This window comes from Melampsora larici-populina, assembly GCF_000204055.1.
Source record: "Melampsora larici-populina 98AG31 unplaced genomic scaffold MELLAscaffold_28, whole genome shotgun sequence".
Classification (NCBI taxonomy): domain Eukaryota; kingdom Fungi; phylum Basidiomycota; class Pucciniomycetes; order Pucciniales; family Melampsoraceae; genus Melampsora; species Melampsora laricis-populina.
This window is the reverse complement of record NW_006768792.1, coordinates 381,097-393,850: the sequence shown is the minus strand read 5'-3', so window position 1 is coordinate 393,850 and position 12,754 is coordinate 381,097. Positions and strand designations below refer to the sequence as shown.

General features: G+C 42.9%; 3 protein-coding genes across 3 annotated transcripts; all 3 read right to left on the bottom strand.

Moving 5' to 3' along the window:
- Positions 1-3,321: 3,321 nt before the first annotated feature.
- MELLADRAFT_88636 (uncharacterized protein) lies at positions 3,322-4,788 on the bottom strand (the record flags this gene model as incomplete). Its single annotated transcript, XM_007411967.1, has 7 exons — positions 3,322-3,346; positions 3,419-3,480; positions 3,540-3,755; positions 3,817-4,423; positions 4,495-4,532; positions 4,616-4,663; positions 4,741-4,788. The coding sequence occupies 7 exons, from the start codon at positions 4,786-4,788 to the stop codon at positions 3,322-3,324; spliced, it is 1,044 nt and encodes a 347-aa protein (XP_007412029.1).
- Positions 4,789-6,570: 1,782 nt separating this feature from the next.
- Positions 6,571-8,405, bottom strand: MELLADRAFT_88635 (uncharacterized protein; the record flags this gene model as incomplete). The annotated part of the gene is made up of 6 exons (XM_007411966.1): positions 6,571-6,785; positions 6,843-6,983; positions 7,040-7,217; positions 7,267-7,423; positions 7,506-7,686; positions 7,811-8,405. 6 exons carry the CDS (start codon positions 8,403-8,405, stop codon positions 6,571-6,573), a joined length of 1,467 nt encoding a protein of 488 aa, XP_007412028.1.
- A 3,880-nt stretch (positions 8,406-12,285) lies between these two features.
- Positions 12,286-12,754, bottom strand: MELLADRAFT_108237 (uncharacterized protein; the record flags this gene model as incomplete). The annotated part of the gene is made up of 2 exons (XM_007411965.1): positions 12,286-12,432; positions 12,515-12,754. The coding sequence occupies 2 exons, from the start codon at positions 12,752-12,754 to the stop codon at positions 12,286-12,288; spliced, it is 387 nt and encodes a 128-aa protein (XP_007412027.1).

The following is a 12,754-nucleotide window of genomic DNA, read 5'->3' as shown; positions in this document are numbered from 1 at the left end:
AGCGGGCGGAGATTCAAACTTGTTCTGTAGAGAAGAGGGAGATGGATCTGAACTTTCCAGCGGGGTACCATCTATATCCATTGTCTGATCATGGTCGATTGCTCCAGAGAGTCTAGAGGTGAGGGTGAGAGATGAGGTGCGTTCACGGTCACTCGCAGGAGTTCTCGTGGCTTCGCTAGGTCGTTGTGATTGCTCTTCAGGACTACCTGTAGCCTCGTTCATGGATATATCGCCCGATTGTTTCCGTGTTCGAAATGACTCCGGAATATCCAAGTCCCGGGGTTTTTCATTGCCGTGTCTGTCGATCTGATTTGTTTGAAGGCGAAATTCTTCGGAATTATCGTCAAAGGGGCCAAAGACTCGTCGACGTTTGCTCTGGCGCGAAAATCCATCGTGCTTGACGGCGGAGCTATTCGATGTCGATTCACGGAATGGTGTGTGTGACTCTGTAGGATATATATTGTCAGTCATCCGCCAAGACTCATATTCTGTTCATTAGGACAAGCCAGGTGGAATGTTGAATACAAAAACGTACGGTCGGGAGGTTTGATTGGAGGGTCAAGACATTGAACGTCTTCGTCAGTGGTATTAACGCCTATGCCAGATGACGAGGGCGCTGGTTGCTGCGATGCTAGTTGTTCATACTCGGCCGTTCTTGCTGAAACGCAACCCTTCGGTGGCATTCCTTCAAGTCCTGCCTTCGGCTGTGTGGCGTTAGATGTGGACAAATCTTTCGGGGTACGTTCCTTGATTTTCTTTTGTTTCATTTCCTCTAAATGCTTCTGATATCCAGGAATACAATCATTGACAGTCTTTTTCATGTTCTGCCTGGCTGTTTCCGCAGCCTCGGCATTCCATGTCGTACGAACTTCATTTGCCCAATCGAGATCTTCTGGCTTTTTCTTACGCGAAGAGTTTGTCTATAATAAAATTACATAAATGAATGAGTATCATCTGAATCTAGTCTGCATAGCGAAAGTGAGACAAACGTACGTGGATCCAAGCCATCATACTGCTGGTATCTTCAAAAAACGTTTTGAATGCATGGATAAGGTAAAGACCACAATCACAGAAGTTCGGCTGTTCGGGTACAGAGACTTTGGTGATTGCGACGTGGTCAACAATTTCATAAGCTAGTTCCATACTTCGTTTTGCTTTGGCTTCGTTGATAAAGTACCGCAGTATTGTCTTTGCCTGTGCTTTGTGAGAGCCAGTAGCTAACGAGTCCAAGGTCAAGACGCAAGCACTGTGATTGGACGCAGTCAGTAACTCTCAGGTCGGTGATGCAGACTAGGTTGACTGACCTGCTGCTGTCATCATGTTCAACCTCCAACATATCTTGGTCTTCTTTATTTTCCAAGTTCATTTGCCCTAGGGCAACTGTGGATCCATCAACGTCCATCGCAGGCTGATCAACTGTGTTAGAACCCGCCTCTTCCTTGCGGAAGTGTGGAGAGTCTTCTAGTTGATCTTCTTCATCGTCCGGCAACGCAGAGGCCGATTGATTAGCCTCGGGCATTGATGCAACCGAAGACCTGGATCGAGTAGCGCGATTAAGTGGAGCTGTAATCGAAGGGGGTTTGGCATCTAAGATCTTTCCGGGATTCGCTACGATTATGAAATACCAATGCATACTAAAAAAAGCAATTGATTAGACTCAAGAGATCGAATAGTCAGATATATCACTTACTGCTCATTGATAGGGATGACAACAAATTCTTTTGTAAATAGATCGTGCCCCTTAGTCCACTTGCGCACGCCTTCATATGCTATTTTAGATTCTGTTATGACATCTGACCTGGTCAGAGAATGTGTCGTCAAAATGGAATTCGGGAACAGCACAATCACAGATAGGTCAAAATTAAACTTACTTTTTTTTTGACTTCCTGCTGAGCTTATGGAAAAAGAAGGAGTTGAACATATGGATCGATTCACTGACTTTAGGATCCCTTTGGCGGATCTGATCTAGCTCCCATCTATCCAAATAAACATGTATCTTAGCGTCACCGCCATCATGACACATTTCAAAATCAAAATTCTCACTTTAATCCGAACTCGATGAGAGTATCGTTCAAAAATTCCCCTTCCTCAAGACGTCTCATATCAGCTTGGGTAATGGCCACTGAATTTGTGCTTTTCTCACTATCATAAGGCCATACTAAAACACTAAAACATAGGGTCAGCGATTGATAAGTCCTGGTCTGAAGTAAGATTGGAGACGTACATGTCCGAGTCAGCTTTTTGCTGAGGATCTTGAGCAGCTCCCGTCGCACTAGGATGGCTCCGTTTCCCGTTGCCTTTAAGGGGTTCGATAGGACGATCATCAGCTACGGGTTTAGAGGAGGTCGCTGTCGGTGTATTTGCCTTTTCTCGAGTCGAAAAACGCGTGTTTGGCCGGATAGAATAGAACCCCTGAGCCGACACCGGGGAATTGCAGGATTGAGTATTGGGCTTTGTGCGGCTGGAGACTGACTGCGAGGTGTCTTTGGACTGAGATTGGAATTTTGTGATTCGATCACGATTGAGTTTGGACGGAGGCTGGGGATTCATGAGTTCATCTCGAAAGGCAAGAATAGAAGTGCCTGTGTCTTTGGCTTCCAAATTACGCCCGTCTGACTGATCGCGGGTAGAAAGAGAAGAAATGTCTGTATCTTCGACCTCCAAGCCCTGTGGCTCATCAAGGGTCAAAAGTGTAGAAGTGCCTGTATGCCCATCTTTGACCTTTGAATCATGGCACTCGAGCTCGCTGGTCGATAGTCCATCTGCAGTTGCTTTGGACTTCTTGCAAACGTTGATATCATTGATTGAGGGTCGATGGGGTTTGAAGTGGCTAGAAAGGATAAAGGTCAGCGTTTTTTCGTACAGAAATCACATGCCCAAGGAAGATTGAACTCTTACTGCGCTCCACGCGACCTGGGGCGATCCGGAGGTTGAATTTCGATTTCATCGCTGGAACGATAGAAGACAATCAGTTTAAACTATCGAGCACTCTACATACATAAAATATCCTCTCACGAATCTGAAGTCCGGGTCATCCGATCGCCTTCAAAAGATTGGTTGTTGGATGGCGGCTCCAAGGAATACTGTGCAGGCTTCTGCCAATGATTGGTCGGAGGCAACCAGGAATGCCAAAGCGGACTATGAAGATCAAATGGGTGAGTTTTGAACGGTTACATAGGCGAGGAAAAGGCTCACTCGAGGTTTGTAGTGTGCGGCGAAGGTATATGTTTCAGGGTCTCAAACAGAAGAGCCAGCGCCTCTGTAGATACTCTGGCATCAGCCGAGTCGAGCTCGAACAATATTAGGCCGGACGGCGGAGGATTAGTTATTCTCTTGAGATCCGGGCCTGCGAGACAAAAGGATTGAGTGAACATGTATGAATATCGGGTTTCGGTTGGATGAAGAGTGCTGGACAAACTCGGGATAGACCATCCGGGAGGCTGCTTGGTCAACCCGCAGCGGGAGGTCCCGTGGGACCACCTAAACTCAGCTTTCAGCTGAAGTCCGAATCTTCGCTTCTGTGAATTATGGGTGAAGACATTGTCAATATCCTGGGGCCGGAATCTCATTTCAAATTTTAACGGTAGCTGTCCGACGAATATGATGTCGCGCCCTTCGAGATACAGCCGAGAGCAAGCGCATGCTCCAGGGAACGGTAGCGTGGCTAGTCCTTCCTCTGCCGATAAGTACATTCTTTGGGGAACAAAAGAGTTTGTGATGACTTTGCCTTGAGAGGTCAGATGCTGGCGTTCGACCTACAACAAATGAATAAGTGTTGAAAGCGGAAAACTCGATAGAGGCCAGGTTCAGACTGACATTGTGATTTGACTTCGCTTGGAAATCCTGGGAACCCTTGATCTCTACTTGCGCATTATGTCTTGACCGTATAGGAAGACGCAACGGGTCCTCTGTCATAGATGATGATTGAAGGGGCCGTGAGGTTATGTGTAAATTGGCAGGGGGATCACCCTGGTCGGAAAATTGTTCGATCGGATCTTCGTCGTTCGTGAGGTCTATCGTAGCATCGTTGACTTTCTCCTTGCCTTTACCCCTCCCACGAATGTTTACACTCCGCTGCTGTTCACTCGAAACGGATGGACCTTGCTGTGGGTGTGAGTGTCTTGTGCGTGCGTTGGACGACTTAGCATTCTGATTTTGATTGATACTGCCCACAGCATTGCTGAACAGCTTCTTGGAGCCCGCATTCGAGTTTTTCGGAATCTTAGGTAAAGTAAAATTTGACGGAACGTTGCCCTTGGCGGTGAAGAGTAAGCTGTCGGCGGGGGTGGAATGCGATCCATAGTTTACTGTCTTTCCTGTCTCTCCTGTCGCCCATGGACCACCACGCGACTTGTAACCTCGTGTGGAACTTCGGCTAGATTCCTCGGGGGGGTGATCAGGAGGGTTTATACGTGTGGTGAACCTGATTGGAAAAATGGATGAAATTACATGGTTATTCTCATCGAACAATTCCAATGGACAGAATCTACTAACTTTTTTTTCTGTAAATCTTTTCCGAGCATCGCCATCGGCTCGAGTTTCGATGAAGAAGTTGTCTATAAACCAAAAGACGTTGGCCAACTCATGTAACTCAATTCAGAACCTCCAAGCTTACCTCGTGATCCTCGCAGACAGGTTGATTATGATTTTCAGCAGGTTGAGACTTCGTAAAGGATATGAAAGGAAGGGTGAGTCAGCATGAATGACCAAAATGATAAGCTGTATGAAAAGATAACAGACGGAGAAGAGAGGTTTGAGGAAATTTAGTATCCGCCAATTCAAAATCATGATAGACAGAAATTGAAAATGTCTATTGACCCACAATCTGATGAGTTTGAAGAGTTTGATGAGTTTGATGAGATGAAAGTTGAAGTACGAGTCGGTGGATGTCGATAAGTTGAAGTTAAAGTTGATATCAAAGCTCGATGAGAAGGTAATCAAGAGAATAAACCATTATATCATGTCTCATCAGTTGTTGACTAGATTCAGTTTCTTTCCTTTTTCTGTTTGTTCGAGACTCCAATTCTATAAAAACCATGAAATCCCACTGTAAAACCATAACATCCTGTAAACAAACCATCCCACTCTAAAATTGAAATCACATCACCGTCTAGACCAATTCCAATTTCTAGTTCCACTCACTACAGCTGAAAACTGGCTGAGCTCAATTCACTCCAGAAACTCTGTTGGAGCTGCTTATATGCAAATGCAGGATGAGAGATTTCAGTCAGTGCAAAGATATCAGGCAGAAGCATTCTACATATTGACTCTTGAATCTTGATAGTCATCCCCTTTGGACAGGAAAAAAATGACATTGTTTCATCTGTGTGATTAATTGAACTCCGATACTATGACCAGGAGTATCTATGTGTACATATGGCAATGGAGTTGTCTTCTTATCTTATGTGAAGCCTTTAATAAACCAATAGTGAGAATTGATACTTCAGATTTGAGGAATTTTAGTAAGGAGCAGGTGGACCAGGTCTATGGCACTTATAATGCTCTTGAAGAACAAAACGAAGATTGTCTTAGGAAAAGACTTCCTGTAGCAAGTTGATGAGTCCCTTATCAAAATTCATTTGCCCATGGAACAAGTACATTACCTGAAATTGTCCCTATATATGAATCAATTGATCACAAGATAGAATGCGGATCAGTCAACGAAAAGTGAAAACATACCCTTTATTTGACAAAAAAGACTAACTTTAGGGTAATCAATGTAGGAATACAAGTTCTCATAAAAAAACTTAAATTCACAACTGCATAGTGAACAGAGAAATAAGTTTAAGTTATACTTGGAATGTTGGAATTTAGCTCCTTTTTTTCTAGAAGAGAAAGTATGACGTTTTTTGTAAAATTTTAATTAGAATAGTGTAATGATAAAAATCATTTTGCTATTGGAAATGGGTGAAAAGACTGGTGATCATCCAATTTATCAGTAAACATGAGAAGCTCAGCATACCTAGTGATTTAAATAGGATATGAGCTTGGTTCAGCTTGGTCCATCAACGTATCAATTGATTATTGGCTGCAGTCTGCAAGAAGAGCTTGGAGGTGATCAAACTTTTTCCACAAAGTATTACTCATGTCCTTCAAAATTTGATAAATGCTCTGTTTGAGATCAGATTTCATTTTCATTACAATAAAGTTTGAGGAGAGTGAGCGGAAGAAGAACATTGACAACGCCACAACGTAACAAGATTGAATTTGTGTGATTTTGTAATCAGTCGGAAATAGTTGAGGAATGTGTTTTGGATTTTGTTCAAGTTGTCTCAATTCGCAATTTTAGGCACTGGTCACCATGATCACATTGGGGTTAACCTCAAGCAACCATCATAATCAGCAAATAAAATGTCCCTTCAAAGTGTTGAAGTTACAGGCGTGCTTCAAAAGAAGGGCCTGGATTTTCCAGAGGACTTGTTAGAGATCCACCGTGATCAAACTAATCGCCAAACCACAACTGGAAAACAGATGACATTAAACACTCACTCAAAAGTCGGGGACACGAATTTAGGGTAATTGACCAAATCCAGTCAAGAATACAAGAGCTAACTGAGATCTGAGTGGACCTCATGAGTCTGTACATGATGTTGTAAGGATTTTATCCACCCATGGTGATCCATTGAATTTTGGAGACTCATCTCCTACACTATGCCAGAACCCTTGGCGTGAATCAGAGTGATAATTACCCTGATCAGTTTTGTCTATAGGTATCAAGCATGAAGTGGTTCGAGCAAATAGCTCCAAAAAGTTTGGGTTCTTCGGAAGATATGGTTGAAGTAATTCTGCGGGTAGATCAGTTAGAAAGGAGTCATGTAGGAAGAAAAATGATGATGGCTGACCTGCCAAATTAGGCTTTCTTGAGTGGTCCATTGGTGTAGACATAAACATTCTTTTGGGTGGCAGGCTGTACGTTGGGGTTGCCGAGGCCATTGTTTTTGGGGTGTACCAACCGAGAATCACGCCTGCTTGATGAAATGCCTCTCTCAGCAATAAAATCTACGGTCTGTAGTGGATGTTTTTGCAGACGGACACTTACCTTCGTAACAGCGCCTGGGTGAATCACTTGATAAGTCAAAGATTGGCTTGCCTCCTTCGGAGAGGATAGTTTCGCCGTTTCTGACAGGAGATCCAGTAAGCTTGACCCAATACCATTCAGCATATGCTCCAACGATTTGAGAATCGGGCATGAATTTGGTCATCAAGAACCGTCGAAACTGTTTACATGACAGTCAGTGTTCGTTCATGAACTAGAGACGACCGGACCCATACCTTTGGTCGATTGGTAACCCATATTGCAACAAGTGCGCTTTTGCCACCATTTTCACCTAATAACTGGGGTAGACGTAGCTTGAATAGATCATACAGTTCAACCGACTTATACTTTGAGCTACGCGAGGCTGATTTGTTTTCCCATGGAGGACTGAAACAACACAAGCGGGAATATAAGCTTAAGCTCATCACGATGCTTGTATATCGAACTTCATTTGAAAGCACGTACTCACTCGATCACCACCGCGTCCCATCCATCTACGTGGTTTAGCTTTGGGACGAGTCGATGAAAGTCTTCAAGGAGAGCCAAACTAAAGCCAGATTTTGGGGGTAGATAAAGTTGGTAATCATCGGGTAGTGAAACAGATAGCACGCTAGAGGACGATTTGTTGATGTATGTATGAGTTTTTGGCACTGATGAAGCAAAGTGATAGAGTTGCATCATCGTCAGCATTGCGCACGATAGTCTTCTACGATCCAGTTGCCATATGATGCGAGAAACTGTGGCGTTTGGTTCAGATGATGGCTCATGATTTACCGGGGTGCGACGACGGACTCCGCGTGATTTCTGCCCATCTAGGTGAGGAAGAATGTAAAGGCTGATCATCTTTTTCGACAAATCTCAATTGAGCGCATTCCATTGTCGCTGATGCTACCCGCCCTTGTCCATCGGCCCACCATTCGGAGTGATCGCGGGACGAAGCTGTCTCGATCCAGCGCATCCGTATTGCATCAACAGCAGCTGATATTTCAGGTTCGACTGTTGCATGATGGACCATTTCGGGTTGTTGAATAGTTGTAGCAGCTTGACGCCGTGCTTTCCCAACAAAACCAATCACAGGAAAAGCCTCAGAAGGCTCAGATTGCCTGGCATAAGGCTTGCAATGCTTTTTCGAAGCCATGGTAGATGGTGCGCCAGCATGAGGCGAATCCCGTGACGGCCTCACTCGAGGTATGGAAGGTTTTGAAACGATATATGGCTCAGTCGGAGGACGAGTAACGGAAAAACAAAAACCAGGTGGATATCCGCGAGTGAGGGATACGAAAGGGTCAATAAGATACGCCTTGGAGAGATGATCGGGAAGGTCCAGTTCGAGTAGGATGGAGGGCCTTGATTGAGAGTAATTGGCCATGTTTAAGGCCGGTTGCAGTTGGCGGTCAGCTAGTGATGACTCGGTAGAGGTACTGCCGTTGAGTTTGCTTTCCGCGGCCTTCATGTAATCCTGGGTCTGGCACTGGCACTGGGCAGTCACTCGAGACCCATGAAATTATGGGTTACGAGATCACACTACATATTCATGTCCACCCACATAACATACCCTCAACACATAGGGTGAAATCATTGGACAGCATTGGACCCATCCAAGTTCCGGGACATGTCTATAAATTAATTCACCTCTTCACTTATACCTACTGATTCTGACCTAACAAAGTCCCTCTGGACCAACGGAAGGTCCTTTGTGCCTGCTCAACCTGCATACATGCATGTAAATTGCGTTCTCAAAGCAAAGTGAAACACTATGGATGCCGTTCGGCTACTGTGTGAGTGGTGGATGGGTGCAGTCGTCCAGACAGCTCTCGAAGGCGGGTCAAATGAGTGGCTAAACATGAAACACAATCATAGCGCTTCTTTATGAACCGTTATGATTGAAAACAGATTTCATCGAACTCGTAAAAGCTGAGGTATTTTGATTTGTCACAAGGTTTCTCTGAAACTTCACTTCAGACTATTCTACATCATTATGAAAGATAGACACAAAACAATACTTCTTCAAAATCATGATGTTTCATCATAAATTTGATGAAGCATGCTGCATCAAAACCCTGACAAGACATCTTCATCAAAATCATGATGAAACATCATGATTTCGATGAAGCATTAGAGTAATCTTACTCAATTCACTTCAGAAATAGGTAAAGTACGTAATCCTGCTACTCCCTGGCTTATGAGTGCATGGCTTGTTTGACCCAGCCTTTGGCACAACTGAAAGGGTGCCCTGGTTTCATATAAAAAGAGGTGGTTTTGCTTCCAAGAAAGAAACATGTCTTTGCCAACAGTATAAGAATCTCATTTCATACATTAACACCAAAAATTTCAATACACCAGTTTTTTCTCTAGCATTTCTACTTCTGTTCCATCAGGCCCACGACAACACCTTTTTTACCTTTACTTCACCAGATCTATATTCCGTGCGGCTGTTTCATTGCATAAATCAAAATTAAAATAAAAAGTCAAAGATATCACTCTATAACATTTCTCCACCAATAGTATAACATACTCTTTTTATAGATTAACAAAAAAAAACCAATACATCATTTTTTCTCTAGCATTTCTACTTCTGTTCCATAAGCCCTGCAACAACACCACATCTATATTCCCTGCTGCTGTTTTACTGCATATATTGAAAAAAAGTCCAATACATCATTTTTCTCTCTAGTTTCTACTTTGTTCCATAAGCCCCGCAACAACACCTTTTTTAACTTTGCTACACCACATCCTTATTCCCTGCTGCTGTTTTATTGCATATATTAAATTTAAAATGAAAGGTCAAAGATATAACTCTAAAACATTTCTCCGCCAATAGTATAGCATTCTCATTTTATAGATTAACCCAAAAAAACAATACTTCAGTTTTTTCCCTACCATTTCTACTTTGGTTCCATACGCCCCGCATCAACACCTCTATTACATTTACTACACCACATTTGTATTCCCTGCTGCAGTTTTATTGCATATATTCAAATTGAAGTAAAAAGTCAAAGATTTCACTCCATAACACCATTTTCTAGCATTACTAGTTCAGTTCCAAAAAGCTTGTAACACTATACTTGAACATTCTTCTGGATAAGGATATTTCAGCATTGATTTTTGGGTGTCAATTATTTGTAAGAAAAACACAGTCACAAAAAATGGAAGCTGATCCTCTCTCATGTAAGTTCATTTTGCATCACTGTGTAAATAACCTTCACTGGGGAGATGGACTGATGGCCCCATTTTCTCAGGCTTTACCACTCATGTGGGATTGAATGGTAAAACTCTGTATAACTGCTCCATTTGTGGGAAGCGCGCAATGGCAGAGACCGAAAATCACTTGAAATCAGCAACTCACCAAGAAACCTTGCTATGTGGAAACTGGTGTCAAACACAGGATCAGCAAAAAGACTGTTAGTAATGGATTCATCTGGCCCCCAACCTCTCAGACTCAAGGGGCCCAACTGCCATTACAACACCTAGGGCCCCCATTATCTCCAGGTCAAGGAAAGAGGTTTTTCACACAGGTATCAGCTCCGGTGTCCCTGATTTCACCAAGTTCAGTGAATAATTGTTCCAGAGTCACCTCCAATGAGATTTTGCACCCTCCTGGCCATCCATCTCTCCAAAGACAAAGATCCAGCTCTGTTGGTCTCAATTCACCAGGCTCTCATTGAGCTGACTCTAGATCATCATCAATGTCAATTCAATCACCAGGTGGGGGTTTAAACCCAACACAAAGAGATGCATCTATTTCATCCAGGGGTCTCTCTGATGGCCTCCCATCTCTCCATAGACAAAGATCCTTCTCAGTTGGTCTCAATTCACCTGCCTCTCATCAGTCTTACTCTAGATCATCATCAATGTCAATTCAATGACCTGGGCAATCACCTGGTGGAAATGTTATCCAACCACAAAAGCCTGGAACCAATTTGCCTGCGGACCTATATGATTTGTGTAAAATGCCTCATGACCACACAGATCAAATTTTTGATGATGTAAATCCAGGGTCTGATACAGACTCTTCAGACGAGAACATGGAGAACCTGGTGGAGCAATCCAATGAATATGACCATGGACAGGATGAAGACTGGGAAACAGTTGTGTATGACGGACCTGCAATCCAGAATTGTGGTATCAAGGAAGGTTTGGTGGCACTTCATCAGCAAATGAATGGCTGGTTCCCATTGGAAAAATTAGAGGTACAGTAGTTAAAGTCTACTCTGTGCTACACCTGACTACGGGCGGCCCCGGGCCCAATTGTCAGGCATTTCTGATTTTTAATTTTTTTGGCATGGATTTGAAAAAAAACCATGTACAAGGGTCAAGTAGTGGTTGGAAACTTTCCATACCCGCTATACATGATGTAACTTTGTTACATTGTTTCCTCCTCTTTTTCTTGTCATTTCCTTAAAAATTCTTCTTGCTCCTTTTGTTTACTTTACTTTTTTTCTCTACTTGTTTTTGTCTTGGCTTTTGTTAGAATGACCTTGTGAATGAGTGTGAACTTTCAAAATGAGGTTCATGATTGTGTAGGAATTCTTGAAAGTGAACAATAGCCCAAATATACATCATTGGAGGTTGAGAGATTAAAAGTGAGGGCAAACCAATATGGTTTGAGAACATGGTTAGGTTAATGAAGATTAACAAAGAAAGGATGTTATACACTACCATCAGAGTATCAAAAAGCTTCTCAAGGCAACTTGTGATACATATGCAAAGCTTGCATCACACCTGGGTCAAACACTTCTCCCTACAATCTACCCTGCTGGTAAGCCCGTTGGGTCTACCACAGGACCACTGACACATAGCTGGCCCCGGTCTGTGTAAGTCCACATTGTCACGGACACTTAAGACTATAAGTACCTAGCTTGAGACCTTAAGTACTTGACTTAAGATTGTAAGTACTTGGCTTAAGACCGTAAGTACTTGGCTCAAGACCTTAAGTACTTGGCTTGAGACCTTATGTACCTAACCCAAGGGGCTTAAGTGCCTAGCTTATGCTTGGGCCCAAATGTTGACCATCTAGTGAAAAAAAATTTTATCAATGCCTCAGATGGTCCCAAGGAGATATAGATAGATTACACTTACTCTCCTTAATGTACTTGTCTAGTTATCAACTTAAAAGGTAGTCATTGAGGTAGTCATTTTTGATCTCAAAAACAAGATTTCATTTGGCTGGTCGGAAGGTAGTACAAAGTAGACGTTAACTACTGTATGTAACTCATATATTACATATTATTCCTCCACTTTCAAATAACTTATAATAGTGCTGGTATAATTTTTTCATTACTTAGAATGTCATAGGAACAATGTGTTACGGTGCCCACTGCACTGTGTACTGTCTGGTATTGAGTTTGTGATAGCTGGTTGCGTGGGGAACCGTAACACATTGTTCCTATGACATTCTGGGTAATGAAAAAATTATAACAGCACTATTATAAGCTATTTGAAAGTCGAGGAATAATATGTAATGTATGAGTTACATACCTCCAATTTTTCAAATGGGAACCAGCCATTCATTTGCTGATGAAGTGCCACCAAACCTTCCTTGATACCACAATTCTGGATTGCAGGTCCGTCATACACAACTGTTTCCCAGTCTTCATCCTGTCCATGGTCATATTCATTGGATTGCTCCACCAGGTTCTCCATGTTCTCGTCTGAAGAGTCTGTATCAGACCCTGGATTTACATCATCAAAAATTTGATCTGTGTGGTCATGAGGCAT